We start from the raw sequence: 24,113 nt of genomic DNA, 5'->3' as shown, positions 1-24,113 counted from the left end.
CATACTCCATTATGAGGAAGCAATTAAGCCCATAATAACTTAAGAGGTGATGTTTTGTTTTGTTGTTTTTAATCTCACACAACCTTTAATTCGTTAGCTATTGAAAACAGATAGGACTTTTTCAATTACACCCTCCAAATACCTTCTCTCATTCTGAGTGTTTGAAAAACAAATGCATCTAGATCCAGCGCTTTTGTGTTCACCAATCTGGGCATGATTTAGTGAGCTTTAAAGAGATAGCAAGTGCAGAGTACGGAAATCAGATTTACATAATTTTCTGCTTGCTTACAGAACCCAGCAGCTGAGATTATCTTTTACATTTGGGAAGACTGTTTTAATATGATAAGATGAAATACTGCCTAAGGTACACTTGATCTTGCTAGTTTGACTGCTGAAAATAAATTATGGGCTGATTTGTCCTAGTGACTTTTAACATAAATTGCTATTGTAATCTAAGAAAGCAATTCCGAAAGAGGCTGCTTTTTCACCGCATCTACATAAAAAGATTTAGGTTATTTCTACATGTATTCTTTTCTCTGTGCAGTGTATTTGCTATAACTTTAAATCGCGGGAATAACAAACCCATGCTGTATTCTTTCCATCCACTCTTCCGTTCCTGCATGCGAAGTAGCAAGTAACAGCGTAAGTGGAGGAAGGACCAGGGGAAGAAGTGTGTCAAGCTTACTTTCCGAGGATGAAAAGGGTTCATGCCTATGTGAGCTCCTTTTTCCCCAGGGGAAATCCGTTACAGCGCAACCTTAAGGAAATGCACAAGTGAGCCCAGGGCTTTCCTTACTCTATCATATGTACATCTTATTTATTTATTTTTAAGCTTTTTTTTTTTTAAAAAAAAAAGCTCAATTATTTAGTTTGGTGTTCTTGCAGCTTCAATCACTGCTTTAAATGATGAGTATTGGTCCAAACATCTTTTCTATCCAGCAATATGACCATGAGCTTCCGAGGGATATTTGGCAGTTTTTGTTCTAAATTTTGCTTTAGGTTTTATGAGCATTTTTGCTTGACCAAGATTTCTGTCACAATTTCTAAATTCTATTTGTCCAAATTTGCTATGGTGCCTACTTTATGTGTGACCTCCATTCATTATTTGACCTCAAATGAAGACATGAACTTGGTTATGTGCTTACTATGACTACTCCTTGGGAGGTGCTTTCATCTAGGCATTTTACATTGCAAGCAAGGTGGCAGCACAGCAGAAGTCAGACGGGGCTTTGGGTCAAGCTCTCTTTCTGTATGTAGTCTTCATACAGATTAAGTACATGTGTCCATTATTATATTCATGACTCAGAATGGAGTTGGAGAAATCTCAGATTTATAAATGGTCGACATTTATTTCCTTCTATCTCAATTGAATATTAACATTCACCACCACCCAGTTTCTGGTTAGAGGTTTTATTTAAATAAATCTCCCTTCTATTCTATGACTTCCTCTTTTGTCATTACCTCCCTTATAAGGGAGGCCATGTGATTTGTCTAGATCCACCATGAAATATCTATATAATTCAGTCATTTTCCTTTATTACATCTGTAAAATGCTTTCATAGCAGTACCTAGATTAATGTTCTAGTGGATAGACATGGAATGGAAACCTTAGGTAAAGAACATCTTTAGAATTTTCCCCAACATATTGATCATGATTTATTTTCCTTTGTATGCCTGTGACATTAAGCATGACTATGTACAAAATAGATGGAATAAATACTTCTGTTTAGGGTTAAACCCCAAAGATCTAGAGATTCCCTATACATAGCAGCCAAGACCAAAATAATTGACCAAAAATTGACCTGAGATACATTAGTTTATCTGCAGCAGGCACACCCAGGTGCTGGTAATGTCCAGGGTGACTTTCCATGGCAGTCCGAAAGCTGAACTTGTTGACATATCTCGGCAGTCTGGATGATTTATTGTAACAGCAGTCATGGCAGCCCAGAAAGAAAGAAAAAAACATTACTAGAAACACTAGAGATGAAAGAAAAGACTGGGAAAAGAGAGGCACTAGCCTGAGTAAATGATGGCCATCATCCAAAATGTATGCAGTGCTGCGAGATGCATTCGAAGTGACTAAGGCCTCCCCCCGAACTTGCAGCACCCCTTTGATGGTCCCTGTGGGTTCCGGAGAAAGGATTCATTCCAAGCTATCGTGTTCCACTTGAGAGCTGTAAAGGAGCTTTGTCCACTGCTGCAACAAATGGGTGTCATGTCACGGTGTCCATGTATCTGTTCAACTAGTCTACTGGTGGTGCGATAGTAGGGATGGTGAAAGGGCCAAGCTATATCATGCTGTCAGTCCAGTCCTGCATGTGTGGCTTCCCTGGCCACTCGTGACATCTGTTGGTTGCCATAGTCACCACAGAACTCGAGGCCACTAGTGGTAGAGTAATACATAGGCCCTCATGGAAGTGCCATTGCTTCAGACGCCCTGCTCTGCAGAGTGAGGACAAGAGACTGGGGTTCGCTTGGCCCATCCATGAACTATGGATTTAACCTTTTGTACCTCCCAAGCTACTCCCCGCAAAGCAGTTATGAACATCAGGCCCCCAAGTAAGTATACACCCAGGATGTACCCAGGGATGGGGAAGGTGTGCATCTTCTAGTCTCGAGTGGGCGGGTGGTCACTCTGCAGGGTTAGGACCACTTTGTGTACTTTTACTGTGCTGTCTCTATCACCACCAAAGGTGCTAATCAGCCCCTAAACGTTAGACTATTGCCGTGAATGCGAGTGCGCTCCGTGCCACAATTCTACCCGCAGAATAGCCGGGCAGCAGCAGACTGCCCCCTCCTCCTGCACTTGCCAGAGGTCTACACCTGGTGGTCAGAGTGGCTAACCTTAGACATTAGTCTAGGCCTGATCTTTACTTGGGGGGATCTCTACTATTTCCTCTTTCTGATGCTCCCGGCAACACTTTGGACGACAATGGACGCCTGGAAGTGGCTCATGAGCACTTGCACTCTTGCTTCACAGATAATTTCCGGCGCTCGGGCAGTCACTGCGCCTTCTTTGCACGGCCATCTCAACTTCCACGGCAGCGTGGACATACACGGAAGGGATCAAGCTTCGTGCCAGCCAGCACTTTGGTCTCTTTCTTAGCCTTAATAAACCTTACTCTAGTCTAGGAGCCTAACACTGCTTGTGATGTTTTCAGGGCTCATGCACCGGTGCCTGGGTTTCGAACTGCTTCACTAAGGGGCCAAATATGGAAGCCAATGGCCACTTTGGGATTTTCCCCACCAAGTCCTATCCCCTTATGCTGTTTCTGGGACTCCAGGTGTTTTTAGGCTTCCTGGATGGCTCCACAATTGTTTTGGCCCAAGTCCCCAAATGAAGGGACTACCGAGACATAGATATCAAGAAATCAAGAAAATGACCTGGAGCCAACTTGAGATGGATCATTTTATTTGCACTGTGGGTCTTGCAGACTGGAACAAACACTACTGCTTTTCCAGCAGTGAACAGCTGGGCAGGGAGTATCCACTATGGACATGTTGGGAGGACTCTTTTTCTACCACTGAAACCACGGACACCGCGGCACTCATATACCCCACACCATTGCTAGATTAGACAGGATTGTGTGCACCTTACTGTGCTTTCCTGATATGGGGTGGGGGTGGGGAATTATAAACACCCATAATGCCTCTGGCTATGATTCAGTACTCTGGCCAAGACGCAGGGGGATAGCTAAAGTGTGACCATTCTGGAGTGTTACCTAGTGTCCCTTCAGATTATTAATTTAATCTACAAATGTAGGAATTAATTAATTAATGGTAACAGAGAAAGTTTACACTTCATGTTATAACTGTGATTGAGCTGATGCATCATATGAAGAAGTACCATTCAGTGGTGAGAGTGTGTTTAACAATTGTCAACCGTAAAAGGAATTCTTTTTAAAGTCCCATGACTATGCACTTAAGAATTACATCCTTGAGACCAAATAAATTGCTTTTTAGAAGTGATTAATATATTACAAAGCACCTTAATAAATATTTTCACTTCTAATACCTACCATAAACTCTGGGCACTAATAAACTCAGAATCCCTGGGTGCTCACCTGCTATGAGAGACTGAAAGTTTGAATTCATTCAGATGCACCGGGTTTTGAAGAGCAGCCATTGAAATCCTATGGGGCATATAGTTCTACTTTGACGTTCATGCTATCACCATGTCATTTTATAAATATGACATTGAGGCTCACAGTACTTGGCACTTTGTTTAAGATCTTCAATTTTAACAATTCTTAACTCTTAAGCATATTGAACATGAATTAACTTTGCTAAAGAAAAAAGATCACAATGAAAAAATGGAAGTGAAGAAATTAAGAGAGGGAGAAAGACCCTCTGGGCATCCCCTCCAGGTCTCATGTCCAATTGTTTTATAATTATATGTGATTGTTACTCTACCCTGCATTTCACACCAGAAATACAAAGCCTGTAGGCTTAAAATAGTAAGTTATGTGCTTCAAGTCACAGAACTAGTTTTCCCAGCTTTATGGCTAGCCAGCTGGAAAAGACCTTCTGACTACTACCTACTTGTGAAGTAATGTAAAGTAGTATTTCCAAATGGAAAATAAGAAACTAAATATGTCTTTAAGTGACATTTAAAAATCAGTGACATTCAGTAGTTTGCTTCAAAGTTCTGTCATTTTCAATTAGTTTAAAATATCTTTGAATCGATTATTTTCTTAACTTTAAAAAGGAATTTGGAACTTTTCAACAAAACCAACAAAAACTCTACAGTAATCCTTTGGGAGAACATGCATTTCTATATGCATACTTAAATCATATGTGGAATTACTTAACTCTATAATTTAGAAAACATATCTAGAAGTAGAAACAGGGCTTCAGATGCCTGATATGAGGAGAGATGCATGTGCCGAACTCCAAAACGAGCCTCTGTGTGTTGTGCTGTTGCTTTGAGCACAACCTCCCCAGACTGTTCCTTCCTTCGAAGCGCTTCCATCTTCAGTCTTCTCCAGAGCTCATTCTGCTTTCCGCAGCTTCTTCCCTTTCCTTACAAAATAGTGTTCCTAATTCCTTGACGGCAAACCATGAAACAGTCCCTTCCATGAGTTGCTTTCCTGTGGTTGCTTCGTCACATTTAGTCTAAAGCCGTTTTTCTTTAAGTGACTGGAGAGCCTGACTTAGGAGCCTGCCTTTAGAATTCCACAGTGTGATTTCGCGGAACTTGATACCTTTGTCCTTCAAAAGCAAAAATCATGACTCATGCAGTGGAGAGAAAATCTTCCTGTAAGACCATTATGAAAATTTGAGGAATATTGAACCAGTCGATGAGGATTTCAGTGAACACTGTGAACCATGCAGATGTGAATGGAGCATTCAATACACAAATCAGCCAGTTCTGTGACCAGAGACGCTGCCATTCTGTGTCAGCCATTAGGCACTGTGCAGCCCAGTGTGCCGAGGTGATGGCAGAACGGACATTTGGTTTTAGTGTTAAAACAGGTGCACTGAAAAAGAGGAAGACCTTGACAAGATGACAATGACACAGTGGCTGCAAAAATGAGTCCAAACATAACAATTATGAGATGGGGGTGTTTTGTTGTGTTGTGCTGTGCATGGTTATCTCCGTGAGTCAAAACTGACCGGATAGTACCTCAGAACAACAACAAATGTGTACATATGGAAAGGCCAAACATTACCATCGGGTCTGGGCTGACTCACTGGGACCCCAGAGACAGGGTAGAACTGCCCCTGTGTGTTTCTGAGTCTCAAACTGTCAACAGGAGTAGAAAGCCCATCTTTCTCTCCCCAGAGAAACTGGTAGTTTTGAACTACTGACCTTACGGATGGCAGCCCAATGTGTAACTACTATGCCTCCAGGGCTCATGTATAGAACACTCCTGTTATGCAATAAGCCAGAATGCCCCTTAATGAAAACCTCTACTTGCCTTCTTGGTGACTTCGTGTTTATAATTTAGACGTGGGTAGAGCTGCTCTGTTACTTCCAGCTGCTGGCTGCCGGAATGCTTAAACTTTGCAAAGGATCATCTCCCTCATATATGAAGAATATCAGAAATCTGCAAATAGGACAGATAAGAAATAGTTTAATATTGGAAGATATTCCAGTAAGATTAGTGGGAACATCCATAGGGCTTACTTTGTCCTTTATTATATTCCTTTATCTTCAGGAAATAAAAATGTATAACAATGAGATAGTAACATTTACTTATTTCCCTTTGTGGTAAAAGGAGAAATAATCATCTCTTAATTCAAAATTTGAGCTTAAAAAAGTACAACCTAGTGCAATAAATAGCCCAAGCATGTTTATATTCAATGGCTTTATGGTTGTTTACCTTAAGTTTCACATGTAAGCATACAAGGAAGTTTGGGAATTATTTGTGAATGTTAGAATGATACATTTTCAATTTATAATTATAATTAATCTTAGTGTGAACTAGAAAACACATATATTAGAATATTTGTATTTAAATTAGGCTCTTTGAACTCAGTAGTCACTCTTCTTAGGTCGGTGTACTAAGAAGGTAAAGAAATGTTACTGTAATAAAGCAAAATTGACATATTTATTGCCTTTAAACTGTAGTTTTACTCTCTAGTACTCTGTGGTTCCCTTAATCCCTTTTCCATTTTTCAAGTTTTCAAGTCTTGACTACACGCATGAATAATAAACTGAAGCTGCTCCTTCACTTGAAAACAAAACAAAAGTGTATTTTATGCGGAGATGTTCTGAATGCTAATTTTCCGATTTCATTGTGTACCTTTGAGAAACTGATAAATCAACACATAGTCAAGACATATATGCAAAATGTGATAGATGCCTATTCTTTTGTTTCTAGGAAAGATTATCTTTTATGGGAGTCAATTAACCATTCAGAACAAATTCCTAGTATAACAATTATTTGATCAAGAATAAAAAACTAAGAACTTCAAATGTTTAAGGCGTAACAATACCCAAATTGAATGCATTATGGGACATGCAAAGAAGAAACCTAGTTACGATACACTTTGGAAATTACCTCTAACATTTGATACTTCCAAAAAGGTATTTCTATTCCAGTGTGCACATCATAAAACAACTCTTTTTGTATTTCATTGTTAAAATGCCTAATTGAAATATCTTTGAACTATTGGATAACTTATTAGGCTATGAAATGATTTTGGTCATATTAGATTTTGAAAAATTTTCAGACTGTACTTGCTGCATTCAATATTAATAAGCAGTGAGAGTTATAAAATCTTGAAACAAGATACTAAATAAATTAATCTGGGCAGTACAATGTCCCGGAAAGGGCACTAGGTTTGCAGCGTCCGGGCTTGCATTAGCTCTTTGCATAGCTCTTCTCCCTTCAATCTTTAATACCAGTTGGCTTTAAAATGAGATACAACACCAGAGTCTCTCTCTTACCTACTGTCATCATTGCGCCTATTGGGCTTATACTTGACAAAAGAGAATAGATTCTCTCCATATTTCTTTAACCCAGAACATGAATAATATGTGATTTGACATGATATTTTCTTTTAGAAAGCAATATTTCCTTTCTACTTGATTATTAATTCTTTAAAGTCAGTATTGAGTGTTGTTAGCTTGAATAACACTAAGCCCAAGATCTAATAGATAATTGGTGCATAATACGCATTTTTGTACAAAAAAGATGACCCACAAATCCACTGCCATGGAGTTGATACCACTCCATTGGGATCTCAGAGCACAGGAGAAAGCAGACCTTTCTGACCTCTGAGACTGCCAGTCTGTGAGGGAGCTGATCGACTCCTCTGTCACCCAAGGAGATGTGGGTGCATTTACATCATCGACCCCGGATTAGTAGTCCAACCCACTTAACCCACTGCACCAGCAGGGTCCTAAGTAATCTGAGCACTGGCATAAAAACATCAATACCTATGTTATTTTTTTTCTGATTTATCTTACTCCAGAATATCTACTTGTTAATTTCAGATGCAAAAGTATGTAAGTTTTAGGTTAAGGATAATTGGCTGCTAAAGTTGAGGTCTCGATAAACTAAAAAGCTTTGTTTTATGAAATCATAAGAAAGATTTCTCGTAGTCTTTATGAACAAAGGGACTATGATTCTAAATTTATCATTTGATGTGATTGAAACACTGTATGTAATCCCAAGGCGCATTGTTTCAGTTAGGGCACAAACCTTTCAAACAATAACATCAATGAACAGATTTGTAATATGAATAGGAGTATAACAAAGAAGGCGTTCCAATACAATCGCTTTAAAATGTACTTCTCTCTTTTTTAAAATTAATTATTTCATTGGGGGCTTTTACAAGTTTTATAACAATCCATCATTCAAGTGTACAAATGTCGCCATCATCATTTCCAAAACATTTTCTTTCTACTTGAGTCCTTGGTATCAGCTCCTCTCTTTTCCCTTCCCTCCCCCAGCCTCATGAATCCTTGATCAATTATATATTGTTGTTGTTATTAAGTGCCTTACACTGTCCATTGTCTCCCTTCACCCACATTTCTGTTATTTGTCCCCCAGGGGATTGGGCTACATAGCCAACCTCTTTTTTAATATCTTGAATAGTATAAAAGAAATTTTAATCTGTACACCATCTGTGGTTTTTAAACAGAAAGTTTCTAGGAAGAAAATCTTTATAAATCAAACCAAAACTAAGCCAAACTCATGGCCATCAAGTCTGTGCCAATTCATAGCCACCGTATAAGGACAGGGGAGAAGTGTCTCTGTGAGTTTCCAAGACAGCAGCTCTTCCAGGTAGCAGGAGCAAGCTTCCTCTTCCCCCTGCCAAGTGGCATGTGGTTTCAAACTGCTGCCTTCGTGTCTGAAGGCCCAACTCAACCATTACGCCACCAGGGCTCCTTCAAAACTCAAAACGGACTGCAGAATGTATTTGGCCTGGAGTCATTTATTAATTTTTATTCTTTTCATTTTGTTGTTTGTTGAGTGAGATTGGACAAAGATTCTATAACATCTGATTTTTGTGTGCATGTCTCAAAGTTACTCCCACAGCTGTTGCATTTCCAATTTTACATGTTACATCACCTGATTTTACATGTTACATTGCCTAGCAGAACATGGTAGTCAAGCTAAGGGGCATTTCATGGTTGTAGAGGAGAGTATTATAGTTGGAATTATATAATAAAAATATAAGAACTATGCATGCCTTAAAATATTTAAGAAATAAAAAGGAAGACAGAACTCTCATTAAGCAATGTTGCTGGTCTAGCAGAATCCAAAATGATGACAGCATACAACAGAGAGTGATATTTCTAGGATAAAATATAGGATGAAAAAAATGCCATGTTTAATTAAGATTTCAGGACCTTTTGTTCATTATTAAGGGATATGTGTCAGGTAATAAATTAAAGCAGATTTCATTTAAAAACGCAACTCTCATAAGACAAGAGGAGTGAAGGAAAAAATACCATCTGTAGCAGTACTTGTTTACTCAGAATTCATGTAGTTATCAAAAATTAATCACTTGCATTCTCTTATGGAATGAATTCTGTCCCCTCAAAATATGTTTGTAAATCCTTATTCCAAGACCTGTTTGAGAATGGGCTGTCTTTATTATGTTAATGAGACAAGATTAGTGAATTGTGTTTTTAAGACAATCTCTTTCAAGATATACAAAGAAATGAAGCAAGCAAGCAGAAAGGGAAAAGGGGTCATGAAAAGCTTTCCGGAAGCAGCAGCTGAAGACGCGTGAATTTTCCTGTAGTGCTGACAAAAAAAAGGAAAGCCTTCCTGACCTCTAACCTCCTGAATTTGGGGACAACAAACCTCTGTTCAGCAAAGCAGTCCACAGGTGGTGCTTTGATTATAGTAGTACTATATACCACAGTCACTCACCTACGAGGTAGAAAGCATCAGGCACTCTGGGGATAAGAAGTTGTAGAAGACTTCATATTTGCAATCTAGTATTGTTCCTCTTCGTGAGAGAACGTTGTCTCTGGTCGGGGTCCTCTAAAATGAGCAGCTTCTTGAAAATGATTATTTGGAAAGGCATTTCAAACAACATTGGGGAAACTGGGACAAAGAAGCAATGGAAAGAGGGAAAGAACATGCTCTTGACCTGTCTGGTGGTCGGAGCTCCATCCGACTGGTGACTCTCTCTCAGCAGGCATTTGAGATGTGCTTTGAATGCTACTCCCCCATCTCCACTCATTCCCCCCCCCCAGCTTCCTGCAATAGCAGAAGCTGACTTAGAAAGAGAACAAGAGGACACACAAGCAGGGTATAGTATATAGTATAAAGTAGATAACATATACTTTGAATTTTAGCTCACATGAAGATTTTTTAAAGTTGTTGTTTATTTTCTAGATTTGTTGTTGTTTGTTTATTAAGACCTTAAAATGTACAGTCACCATGCTTGCTAGCCACTAGGATAGACGGAAGTAAAGAAATGCAATAAACAAATCATGATCTCTGCCACTTTGGAACTCACAATGTAGGTGAAGCTTAATGGCAATGGGAACACAGGGAAGGAGTAAGAGTCGGCTAGATAGATAAGCCGTCATAGAGGTTCTCTTTGTACTAGGTCCTTAAGGAAAATAAAGGAAAGTCAGCACAGTGTATTGAAAGACAACCGGTGAAGCTGATTATAAATTGAAGAGATTGAGATTATAAATCCAAAGTCTTAAGCCTACGGTTTTCTCCAAGCAGTTGGTCTACTGAGAGGAAATGAATACAAACACTACCCCTGAGCAACAGAGACCAGAAGGCCACACATGGTGGGCATTCATTAAACCTTTACAACTGCTCATTCATTTAATGATGAAAATTTCTCTTCTGCATCTCTAGAGTTATGCTTTAGAAGGAGCATATCTTTGCACGGTGGTTACAGCTTCAAATGTATAGACTTTGAGGTCTACATAACCTCAACCAAATAATCTAGATATTGTTGACTGGGTCAAGGTACATTACTTCTTCTTATATAGATAAATACTGATATATTTTTTAAAGGTGACTAATGATCACTTAAAAGTTGCTAAGGAGCCCTTGTGGCATGCCTGGTTAAGAGGTGCACTGCCAACCACAAGGTCGCTAGTTTGAGCCCACCCCTCTGAGGGAGAAAGATGGCTGCTCCAATAACAATTCCCAGGCTCAGCACTCCTACGGAGTACGTCTGCTTCATCTACAGGCCTGCTCTTAGTCTAATGTGATTCAATGGTACTCATTCGACAAGTTGCTACATACTATACTTATCAATTCAACTTATTTCCATATTTCAGCAACACTGGGAAGCTATTCTATCCTCTTGATTAAGCTGAGGAAACTGAGTCACAGAGATCAGAATAACCTCCAGTTTACACAGCATGGAGGTCGTGCACTTGACTGCAACAAAATAAGATCTCCAGAAATAACTCACATATTCAAATACCAGGCCCAGAAAAATGCGATTATCCAATAGTGATCATGTATGTGTGTGTGTGTGTGTGTGTGAGAGAGAGAGAGAGAAAGAGAGAGAGAGAGAGAAAGAGAGAGAGAGAGAGAGAGAGAGAGACTGTGATTCTATGTACTTATGTTGGTATGTCTTCAGAAACATCCAAGAATATAAGCTTTCTCTTTTGAAATAAAATATAATTAATTTAGATCTGCAATGGTACTCAATGGAATTTGAGTTTCTGAGTACAAATTCTTGAATGATGATTTTATCATCCTTATAGTGTTCCTATCTTATTTTGACCATTATAGCAAAAATTCTTTAAAATGCAGAAACTTAGGAAAAAAAACAATAAGAACAGATGTATACTTTAGGTCAGCTTGCCACTGATCTGGCAGCTGGTCCTGTTGTGTTGGCCGCCATGCTGTTATGATGCTGAAAGCTATGCCATGAGTATTTCAAATATAAGATGAATGGTACTCAATATATGAGGAAGAGCTGTCTCATGAAAGCAGAACCAGCCATTGTGGCAGTTACATTATCTCCTGTAAACTGGAGTGAAGGGGTGGTGTCTAGCCTATCGATCAGGTCATAACCAATTATGTGTCTGTGGGGACACGGCCTTCTCCTGAGGATTCTGGGAACTCCTGTCTTCCTCCCTGTAGGGAGGACACACAATCTCTCTGCTTCACATTCTGTTGATAAGATACAATGGAGCTATGCTGATGGCAGCCAGAGCCTTGGAGCTGGTGGAGCCACATGGCGAGCCACTCCAGTGCTGAGATTCTTCCATAAGACTTTTGACCCACCTACCTATGATCTTGCTTTTGGCATCATTGCATGTGCTGTGTGAGCCTGTATTAGAATTTATGGACTAGTAAGAGACATATGGGATAATATGGGACTTAAAGACTACTATCAAACTTATGGACTTGATCTGGACTGAGCTGGGATGTTTTCTGAATATACAATTACATCACACAAAGAGAACAAAAGGTCAGTGTTAAAAAGCAAAGACCTGACCTTGAAGGCTAAAGACACCTGACTCAAGCCATGGGTTTTCAAATTGCTTTATATGCATTAAAAATCTCAACAATAAATAAGAAAGCTCAAAGAAGAATTGATGCCTTTGAATTATGGTGCTGAGAAAGAATATTGAATATAGCATCGCCTGTCAGAAGTACAAACAAATCTTTTAAAAAGTCAAGCAGAATCCTCCTTGGAAGTGAGGATGGCAAGATTTTATTTCATGTACTTGAGGCAAGCAATCAGGTGGAACGAGTTTCAGCAGAGGGACATCATACTTGATCAAGTGGAGGGTCAGCAAAAGAGAGGCAGCTCTTCTGCGAGATGAATGAACATCGTAGCTTCAACCCTGGGGTCCACTGTCGCCATGTGTGTGAGGAGGGTACAAAGGGGGCAGAGTTGTATCATCGTCCTGTACAATGGAGGACTCCACGTGGGATCCGACTCAGTGGCACCGACTACTAACAACAGAAAATACTTTAGTTCTTTGTTATATTTATTTTGCCACTTCCAACTACGTCACCAAATAGTATAAGTAGTATAAAAGTTAATGAGCTATATAATCCTTGCTTTCAACAAATGTAGGCTACTGAACGAGAGGATCCTAAAAGTGATTAAATATAGAGTATCAGTAAAATCAAGTGGCTATGGAAGAAAAGAATAATGAGAAGTTAATTCTAATTAGAGCTACGCAATTTTAAGAAACTACATCGAAGGTAAGGAGAGAGAATCAGCCTGACTTATTTCTGGCCTTAACTTTCCTTTCACTTCAATTACGTCCATCACTCAACTTCTGTGAGCCTCACCTCATCTAAAAATCTCTAGGGTTGCATTGGATGAATCGCGGCCCCCTAAGAGTTCTGACAGGTTCCACCTTTGTGAATGGGTTGCATTTGAGGTGTGCATTGCTTTGATGAGTGAATATTATTACAACACAGACTGAGAGACACATCCAGATGAAGGGGAAATGGGAGCAAACATTCAAATGTAGCAAAGGGCTGAGATTGCTTCTGCCTAGTGACTCAGGTACAAGAGGTGGGCAAGAGGCTGGCATGGCGGCTTGGAGAAACTTTATCGGTCTTCAATTTTACAAAAAGTCCTTTGAGTTTTATGGAAGTGTTTAAAGAGCCAAAATGTAAAGGCAAAAGTTAAATAATCATTAAGAATAACTGAAAATCAATCTAGAGCATAAAAAGTGGAGCAATCTAGTAAATCAGAACTGCAGGGCTGGATAATCACTGTCTTTATTGCATTTGAAAGGCTAAGAAAAAAATGTAAAGGTAAATGGAATATTTTAATGGAAAGGATAATCAAACCTTATGAAATATTTGATCCTTAATGCTTAAAGAACAAAGCTGAAAAATAACAGATAAGTATAAAAATGATTTAGTGTAACTTTTCTAACTCCAAAGATTAGAATTTACTGAACAAGTCACTATGTTCATTAAGGCATCAAGTTAAATACCCAATACAAACTTAAAACTTTCACACCTAGTCACCTACACAATGCCTTAAGAACTCTGTCAACTTGCAAAGCTGTTTACTGGTTTGAAATTTGTTCTTTGGCTATTTTTTTTTAGCCACACTAGCAGTGTCACAGTGATGATAAAGCTGATGGCAGTGACTATTAGTGACCTTAAGAACACAGCTGTCTCTATTTTTATTTCTGTAAAATCCACTTTTCTTCTGCTGGATGATATCTTAAAGGCAAACATTAAAATCTAAGTACTCAAAGCAATTAGTATTGTATGTTTGTGTATCTATTTCACACACCAGATCCAACTCTTAACAACACACATACACACAGTATTGACAACATATTTCCAAACAGAGCCACTCTATATTTATGTAAATTACCCCAGATTTTCTAGGAAATGAATAACAAAAATATTCAAAGCATTTAGAAAATATTGATTTCAAAATCTAGTTTTTGAGACTATATTCCAATGCTCAAGAAGGGCAGACGAGGCATCAGGATTTGTTTCTATTGTGTGATTATTCACCCATGCCCTTTAGCTCAAATTAAAGGTAATAGTATTAGAGAGTTGAGTTTCATCTGGCTGTTGGCAAATAAAGCTATTTATCTACAAATGGGAGTATTTCTGAAAATGGATAATAACAGATGTTTGAAATTCCTGATGTAGTTGATGCTGAGTAAATAGGATGGTGTACCATGAACTTTGGGAAATGTTAGTCAATAAGAAGACAGGGAATCGAGGATGGTATTCTGAAGGAGAAAAAACAGAGCCGTTGCTAAGAACACGCTTTCATGGGAGGAGTCAGAAAAGGAATGGTGTGTTTGCTCTCTTCATTCTCCTTACTATTTATAACACGAAGTATGGAGACGCCCATGGAAACAACTAGTGGAAATGTTTACACTTTCAAATTCTCATTCTATAAAATATGTCAGATCAAAAAAAAACCCAAAATATGTCAGATCTTCCTGAAGATAGCTATGCAGGTTTTGAGACAAAAAAAAAAAAGTAAAAGTCTGTAACATTAGAATAAGTTAAAGATGTCCTCTCTTTGGATAAGAATGTACCAAAATACACTTGTTGGCCTGGTTTCCTTTAAGTCAGATAAAGAAGGCAGATTGGCAGGAATTTGAAACTATTCAGTGAATTCTTTCTTCACTGAGTATAAGGGGAGCTAGCAGTAGTGGAGGCTCCTACCTTGGGCTTTATGCTATCAGACTGAGGTTTTTGAGAACAAGATCATAGCATGGAGAAGAATTCTCTGCAGTCCCAGGGAACAATGAATTGCACACACACCAAAAAAAGGTTTATTGAGCAAAATAATATGGAGATCAGTATATTGGTAGCCTTACATATGACAACTGTGCTACTCAGGCGGGCCTCCTACTCAAAGCCTACCGCCAGAAGCTCGTCCTGCAGGGTCCACAGACATGTGCGTGCAAAAGCCGCACAACCGAGCCCCTCCTCCGGAGCCTGTGCCCCGTGTAGTCAGCTGCACGCACCTCCTCCTAAGACTTGGATCACTGAGTGCAACAGAATTAAACCAGAAGAGTTTCATACGAGGACGTCACATGTCCTTCCAGTCACCACAATAGCAAGTTGTACATCTAGTTCCAAAGTATATCTGCGCCCAGTGTGCGCCTCCCCCAGTTTCCCCCGTGTCACGGTAGAATTGGCGATATCGAAAACTCTGATGAGATCATGGTGTCAGGACGTCCCTGCACCTGGTGATGGTGCAAATGAGAAGAGAAGACTCTCTCTCAAGCAAACTTCCCCCACGGTTTATAACGAAAGGGGGATGCACTGCCAATTGGAGCTAGTCAATGGTGCATAATTTCTCCCTATAAGCTCATGTGCTCTCGACTTTGAAACCACCTTAATCACTCTCTTTTACATGAAGCCTAATGTGAGAGTAAATCATTTATTTCCCATTCAAGTATAAGTTTTCTCAAGGAAATTTAAGTTGGGGCCAGCAGAGTTAATGTAGCTGAAGTAACACTACTAAAGATTACAACAGGAATCTTCAAAATATGTCTCAAAGCTACTTTAGTTAAGCTTAAGTAATTTAGGGAAAATGTCTAGGCAAGTAATTGGTATTGTACCAAAACTAACTATTTCATAGAGCAGTTACATTTACACTTGCCTAAAAATAAAAACTGGAGCAATACAAGGGAAAACTGCCAAGACTGAAAATAATATGCAGCAGCTGTAAGTAATTGGGAGTGATAATCATAATTAGACAAGATGTAAAATATGTGTTAAAGCCCAGATTGGATCTTCCTGTTGACAACGGGGAGACATCCCAAAGGCCTGGGTTCTACACCTAGCCTGGGCAGGCCTGCTCTGTGTGTGGAGCCCATCCAAAACCAAAATTGGCATTAGATCAGCTGAAAGAACTCTCATTGTTGCGCCGGCTTTCCTTGAGAAAAAGACGTCAGAGTCCTGGTTTCAAGGAGCTCACACAGTGGTGGAAATTGGCCAATTATGTCGCAGGAAATGGCATTAAATATAAATCCTGCAAGAGAAGCCAAATAGATGCAGAGCAGTAATTTTTTAAGACATGCAAGATACCTTTTAAGACCATAGTCATATTTATTTAATCAAATATAGATGGAAAATAAGTAAATTTCCTTGTTCCATGGAGAAGATCCCAAGCTAGCATGCTCTCTGGGGGCAGGCAGTGTATCTGTCTTGTCCAGTGACTCGTGGCCGTACCTTGAGGACAGAGTAGAGCTGCCCAGCAGGAATGCGTGAAAAAATGACTCAGTGGTAGTGCAATTGCTGTGTTGTGGGTTTTCCACAGCAATGCTGAGATCGCCTGACCTATTGGACACACCCAGTGAAATAAATGAGGAGCAATGAGGGGGGTGTGTCCTGCCATAGAAACAGCACTGTGCACTTTACATGCAGCGATACACCGTCACAAAAGCTTTGGGGATGCTACTAATCCTTCTTTGAACACGGAGATACTGAACTACAGCAAAATTAAGAAACTTACCTAGTTTGACTCTGTTCTGCAAGAATGGAGCTATAATTTAAACCAAGGTCATCTGCCACCACATTCCTATATTATAGACAATATTATAATATATTTTTAAATTCAAATGCCTTTAGTTTTACTAAGCAGCTAAGAGTATCAAACTGCTCTATTGTATGTTTGCTTTGAAATTTTCAAAACATACCAAAGCCGTTTTCATGACAATGCCCTATTTTATTTTTTCTTTCTCCTTAACTAAAATAACACCTATATAGGTATCTAACACAGTATTCAAAAGCTAGATATGGTGTCACTTTTTAAAAACCTTAGTGTACTGTCGATCTTCATTTTTCTTCCCTTTCCTTTCTTCTTCTCTCAGTTTTATTTTTCTTCTCTTTCATTCTTCTAAAAGAACAACACTCAATAGGTAGTAAGAAAGAAACTAAGCAGTATTCCTATCACACGTACAGTCTTAAGAAATCACAGGAGCAATAATTACAAGGGTATCTATTATGCAAGACAAGGTTTTAAATGAGAGAAGCATGTGTAATTCAAGAAGCTCCACTGAACGGTTTTGGTATGAGATGAAAATGCATTCATTACAGGCAGGGAGCTCCGTAACCCATGGTGCTCAGAGTCAATGGAGACGAAAGGTGGAGATGGAATTGACTCTAAGTTTATGAGGTACTATTTATGAGATCAAGTATAAGAAGAAGAACAACCAGTGATTCTGTGGAGGGTCTCATGGAATAGGTGATATTTTAGATTGTTAAGAATGAGTAAAACTTCGTTAGATTGAAGAGGCAGTAGGAAGAAAAGCCATCTAATTTAAGGATTGTGTTAGGCTAGGTTGACTAGTGAAACAAATCCAGAGACACCCTATATGTGTAAGAAAGAGCTTTATATCAAGGAGTAATTGTATATCAAGAAAACATCCCAACCCAGTCCAACTCAAGTCTATAAGTCTAGTCCTGGTGCATAAGTCTGTCTTCATACTAATGCAGTCACAAGCAAATGCAGGAGGATCACAGGTTGGTGGGCGCAGAGTCGTGTGGATCCGATGGTGGTGGCAGGACTCCAGCAGCAATCAAAGTCACCTGGCAGAAAAGTGAAGACAGAGAGAGAGAGGAGGTTCCCTGGCACTCCTTATGAGAAAGCCACGCCCACGAAGAGGTACCGTCAGGCTGTGACCTGATTGACAAGCTAGATTGCACCCCTATACTTGTATATATCTTTAAATTGACAGAAAATTATATAACAACCACAAGGATATAGTATTTGCAAATGTCATTGAGTAGTGAACGCATCCTATGTATCAGAAAACAATTTGTGTGACAGGAATGGAGTGGGTGGGACTGGGTAAATTTACTAGAATGAAGGGCTCTGAATCCTGCGCTAAAGACCTTTGCCTTTAACTCAAGAGGCAATCGGGAACCCTTGCTTGGCTAACATGTATTTCTAATCTTGCATCTTCCACTATTGACCCCTTGAAGGAGTCCCCATGGAGCAGTGGTTACTCTATGGGCCTCTAGCTGCAAGGTCAGTACTCAGATGAAAGAAGAGACTTTATAGCCAGGGGCAGTTCTATACTGTCTTTTAGGTTTGATGTGAGTCAGAATCAACTCAACGGTTGTAAGAGTGAGTGAGTAATCGCTTCCCTTATGTGACAGTTACTACTGTCAACTTGAGGAAGGGGTGGAGTCTAGCTGTCAATCAGGTCACAGCTTGATGACCTCATTTGGAGGCATGATGGAGGTAAAGAGCTCATTGGAGGCCAGACACACTCTGCAACATCTCCTTGGAGACATTCTGTTGACACACCACATAGAGCTACAATTATGGAGCCAAAGCCCTGAACTGAAGGAGCCACGTGGAGACTCACGCCAGTGCTGAGATGCTCCCACCACCACTGGATCCACAAGACTTTCCACCCACTGACCTGTGATCTTCCTGCATTCAGCCTCACTGCATGGCTGCGTGAGTCTAAAGAGGATCTATGGACTAGTATCAGCCATATTGGCTAATAACAGACTTACAGACTTGATCTGGACTGGGCTGGCATGTTTTCTTAGTGTACAATTGCTCTTTAATATAAAGTTCTTTCTCTCTTTACGCACTTATGAGTGTCTCTGGATTTGTTTCTCTAGTCAACCCAGATTAACTTACCTTCAGACACTGAATCAACTTAAGTCCCTCCCTATGTCCCAACTCCTTCTCTGATCATAGATTGAATCTGTCTAATTATTTAGAAAAGTAGCAGCATGGTAACTGTCCACATGACAGAAAGGCCACAGCAGATTTGATCATCAAAGAAGCACAGCTGGGTGACTACTAAGAAATTCTGGGCTGTTCTTTTGAAATATAGCTTCATGTATAGTCACTGGCTTTGTAGTGAGAGGATAATGTCAAAGGGTTCATTTGTTTGTCCCCTATATAATGTATCTGCTAATCTGTCTTCTTGCTCAAGGTGTTGAATGGAGATCATCTAATACTGTACAGGCCATAAAATATTAACAAGGAGTCTAAATTTTAGGATAGAAAAAGTCATCAAAATGTGAGTGAAGAAAGACAATATTCTTCTGGGAAAATGAGTCAAAATATTTTATCTCCTTTCATGCTTTCAGTGACAATGTAGGAATGGATGTGAACATTTAATCATTAAATAAACTTTCCTGGGGCATATACTGAGTAACAAGCCCATTATTAAAAAACATGTATAATAAACCTTTGCTTTAAAACATTTTTTATCTACTCAGGTAAGATGGATATGTTGATCTGATGCTCCAAGTCCCTAAGTAATAAGAGAAGTGCTTATTTTATATGATGGGGCTCCAGTGGCATGGGGGGTTACCCGTTGGGTTTCTAGCCAAAAGATCAGCAATTTTAGCTTCTGTAAAATTTACATTCTTGGAAACCTAAAGAGAAACCCAAAGGGGCAGATCTACTCTGTTTTACAGGACATCTATGGGCTAGAATCAACTGCACACCAGTGGGTATTTTCGTCTGGAGAATATTACGAAGAATTTTCTTTCTTTTTAATGGAGAGGATTCTTGAGCTCAGCCATGGTGCTAGTTACACCCATAGCTATCAATCACTTTCTATATAATTCCTTTACATAAAAGTACCTGGTTTAAATTTAATTTGTCAAGCAAATCTAATATACTGAAATAGTACTGGGACCTCTAAGTTTAATATCATAAACTCTTTGTTCTATATCAGGACAGTTAATATAGATATCACATGCACACACACAAGATAAGCACAAAATAAATACTAATCAATGGGAATAAAGTTATATATACTGGCAAATCCAAAAATACATTACTCGCTAACCCATTTTTTAAGTTATAAGTGATTTATGATTTCTGCATTTTAAAACATAATAATTATAGTTCTGTCTGTTTTCTTGATTGCTTGCTTGTGTTATTTAACTTTAACTCTTCTGTACAAACCTTGGCCTATGGGTCTTAGGGAAACCTCCCATGTTTGTACATAGAAGGCTTTTATCTATTTTATTGCTGTATGCATATCCTAGTGCTACATATTTGCCTTTTATTTTTATCCCAAATGAAACCTTCCTCAGAAAGTGGATTGGGTTTTAGCTGTCCTTGTCTTGTGAAGAGTAATATAGTCATTAGCACATAGAATATGTTCAATATGGCATCTGACTGATGAACTGTAACTTGACATGAGGTACGAGGGCACCTATTTCCTTGACTAATTTACCTTTTGTTTCTGGTCGACTGATTGTCAGAAGTGCTTTTGTATTTTCCATTGTCCACAATGGTGAAGGTTGGTGATCTTATACCCAGCTCGGGCTTATTTTAATTAAAAATAAAAATCATAGCAATTTAAGGCATCAGTAAAAGAAAATATGGTGGTTAAATATAAAGTGATATTTGACCTACATACACACCTGTATCGTGGATGCATCTTGTTCTTGCTTAAGACAATAGAAGTGGGAAAAGAGAAAGGCACATTTGGGAGACAAATGGCATTGAAGATAGAGGATACAATATAGAATTGTGTAGCGAAAGGATCACACCTATCTTATTAGAATGTAATCTCAGTACTCAGAACAGTGTTCAATAAATATATGCTTAATTAATGAATATTAATGAATTTCCTAGCCTATAGGCAAGTGACTTGGTTTAGAAGAGACTTTATCTGCATGAGAGAAATACTCATTTTCACTCTGAATTATTTACTTAATTAAGTTATTTATTCAACACATAGTTGAATTGTTAAATAGTTGAATCAATACATAGTTATTGATCATATATTATGTAGTAGACCTTGCCAGATTTGAGAAACACAAAGATAAATGGGATGTGACCTAGGAGAATTTACTAGTTGGGGAAATAAATATGTAAAGAACATTTGCAATGCAGTTGAATAATAGAAGAATATATATGATACCTAACAACCCCAAAGGGATCATTAATTCAGTTTTAGGAGAAGGGAAGGTTCTCAAGAGTCAATACACTTAACATACTGTTCAATTTACCAAAATAAAAAAATAATCTACTTTGGAACTATATGATTAGCTTCTAAAATATATTTTCTATTCATAAAATTCTTTTATCTGCTTTTCTTATTCTGAAGCTGAGGTCATTGAGAACTCAGGTATCAAACAAATATTTAGTTGAATTTTTAAAAAGAAAAATTTTAGAAGGGGACTTCAAAAATGTTGTGGAAAACAGAATTGAAATAAATTATCCACCAACCTTTCAAAGACCCCAAATTATGTTTCTAAGTCTTGAATCACACAAAATAATTACAATAGTTACATCACTCTAAATTAGAATTATTTATATGACTTATTTTCTATGTTGTTTTTTTGCATAAGAAGCTCATTTGTAATTCAAAAAGAAACATTATGTAGTTAAGTTTGCTCTCTCTTTCCTAAAGATTAATAACCCAGTGCTTAAATTCCACTCACCTGGAATCAACAATTACACTTTTAATGTCAAGGAAACTCCTCCCTAGCCTGGCCAATGCATCTTTTCCCCTTTAATTTATAGAAGTGTAAACAACACAATTTATTCTTATTGCATGGAAATATAGTCATTTGTAAGAGTACCATTAAAAATTAACTCAGTGTTATGAACATTGTTCCTGGATTGCAGTAATGGATTTGAGAATGAAATCGTACATTTATTGTTTACATTATTCATTTTTTTCTACTAGAAAATTTCTTTAAATCCATGTTTATTAAGAAAAGCTAGATTAAAATATGTTGGCGGGTGGATTTTTTGTTTGGTAGTATTGTTGTAAGAGAGAATCAATCTTGAGCAAGGCTACCATATATGTGACATGCAATTTCTGGAACATCACATAATTGACATTCAAGAAGGCCGGAGCCTTCCAGTGGAAGGAGGGACTAGTTTTCCCTTCAACAGACACCAGCAGTACCCTGATCTTGGTGGCTCTGCAGGGAGTTCTATGATAATTTAACATGGATTTAACATGGGTACCACATGAGTTTCTCTATATATAAAGCTATGTTATTTTTAATGTATACATGTAATCATACAATTCTACCTATTTAACTACTTCAAAATCACCTTCAGTATAAAGAAACCTTTTTTTTTTTTCTTTCATTAAAATCAAAATCATTCTTCCTGGCTGGAGCTTCAGTTTCACTTACTTTCCTACCAGGTTTCAGACTTTGCTATTCAGCGAGGCCTATTTAACTTTAGATCCTTCACACAGGTTGCTTGTGCTCCCCAAATGAACATCTCATTCTGCAAAGTTCTCTTAAAACTCTCCTTCCCTGTCTTGGCAGATTTTAATACATGATTTGCTCAGTCACTTTATTTTACGTAAGCAATTCCAAGTTGCTAAAATTATATTATGCTTAATTATCTCTCCCCACATACAACATACACACAAAATTACGTTGGAGGAGAATCTTTTCTTTCCTTTTCCAGAATTTAGTACAGTTTTGGCTAAACATATTTGTTAAAATTATCTACAAATACACGCATGAGTGAATACCATTAACTAATGCAAATCGTATAACGCATGTGAAAGGAATAATAGAGTTAGCTGTTGTTTACTGAGTCTTTAACATGTGGCTGGCCCAATTAAGTTTACAGGCCGTTAATGCTCTGTATAGCCATCCTTTCCAACTCTCACCATCGCGCTGCCAGTTGGATTATATTGTTTCCATTTTGCCCTTGAGAAAACGGAACCTCGGAGAGATCCGGCAACCAGCCCACACATGGTCACACAGCGGAACCAGATGTGACCTTAAGTCTGTGTGACTCTAAAAAGCCAGTGTTCTCCCCAGTATACCCAGCTGCCTTTTGATATTTGTCAAGATGCTAAAAGACACAAACGAGGTTTTGATGTAATCTTTTCCATTTCTTTCCAGCTCCAAGTACAGCCCAGTATGGAGTCACCGGGAGCGCCGACGTTGTATTCTCCTGCTGGTACCTTGTGTTGACACTGTCCTCTTTCACCAGCATATTCTACCTGAAGAATGCCGTGCTACAATAAATTAAAGGACCCATCAAAGGCTTTTAAGGATTCTCTGAAAGTGCTGAGGGCTGGATCCAATCTGGTTCAGTTTGTTAAAAAGCAGCGTGGGATAGAATCAGCAGTGCTTACATGGGGATGATCGCCTTCTGTAGAATTGCTCATTATGTAAATACTTTAATTGTGCTCTTTCTTTGATTAGCTACATTACCTTGTGAAGCAGTACACATTGTCCTTTTTTTAAGATGTGAAAGCTCTGAAATTACTTTTAGAGGATATTAATTGTGATTTCATGTTTGTAATCTACAACTTTTCAAAGGCATTCAGTCATGGTCTGCTAGGTTGCAGGCTGTAGTTTACAAAAACGAATATTGCAGTGACTATGTGGTTCTTTAAGGCTGCAATACAAGCATTCAGTTCCCTGTTTCAATAAGAGTCAATCCACATTTACAAAGATGCATTTTTTTCCTTTTTTGATAAAAAAATAAATAATATTGCCTTCAGATCATTTCTTCAAAATATAACACATATCTAGATTTTTCTGCTCGCATGATATTCAGGTTTCAGGAATGAGCCTTTTCATATAACTGGCTGTGCACCTCTGCTTCTCCTTCCTGTCAGTTCCGCATGGGTGTGCCTTCATAAACTAATATTTTTATCTTCATCTCCAATGATTATAACTGTTTGGTAGATGCTAAAATTTGAAAACAAAAGTAAGCCAAAATGATAGATTAAAACGATATCTTATCTCTAAAGAATGAAGAAGCTATTAGGCTGTAAA

The 24,113-nt window shown here is 38.5% G+C and overlaps 1 protein-coding gene across 1 annotated transcript in view; it reads left to right on the top strand.

Annotated features, from left to right (window-relative positions):
- NEGR1 (neuronal growth regulator 1) overlaps positions 1-24,113 on the top strand; it is a 663,072-nt gene extending 638,959 nt beyond the window's left edge. Inside the window, exon 7 of the mRNA XM_075536828.1 lies at positions 23,229-24,113. Coding sequence (XP_075392943.1) covers positions 23,229-23,353 — 125 coding nt within the window. The 3' untranslated portion in view covers positions 23,354-24,113. The remainder of the gene's footprint in view (positions 1-23,228) is intronic.

The sequence above is a fragment of the Tenrec ecaudatus genome, chromosome 1, assembly GCF_050624435.1.
Source record: "Tenrec ecaudatus isolate mTenEca1 chromosome 1, mTenEca1.hap1, whole genome shotgun sequence".
Classification (NCBI taxonomy): domain Eukaryota; kingdom Metazoa; phylum Chordata; class Mammalia; order Afrosoricida; family Tenrecidae; genus Tenrec; species Tenrec ecaudatus.
This window is presented reverse-complemented; position numbering and strand designations above follow the sequence as displayed.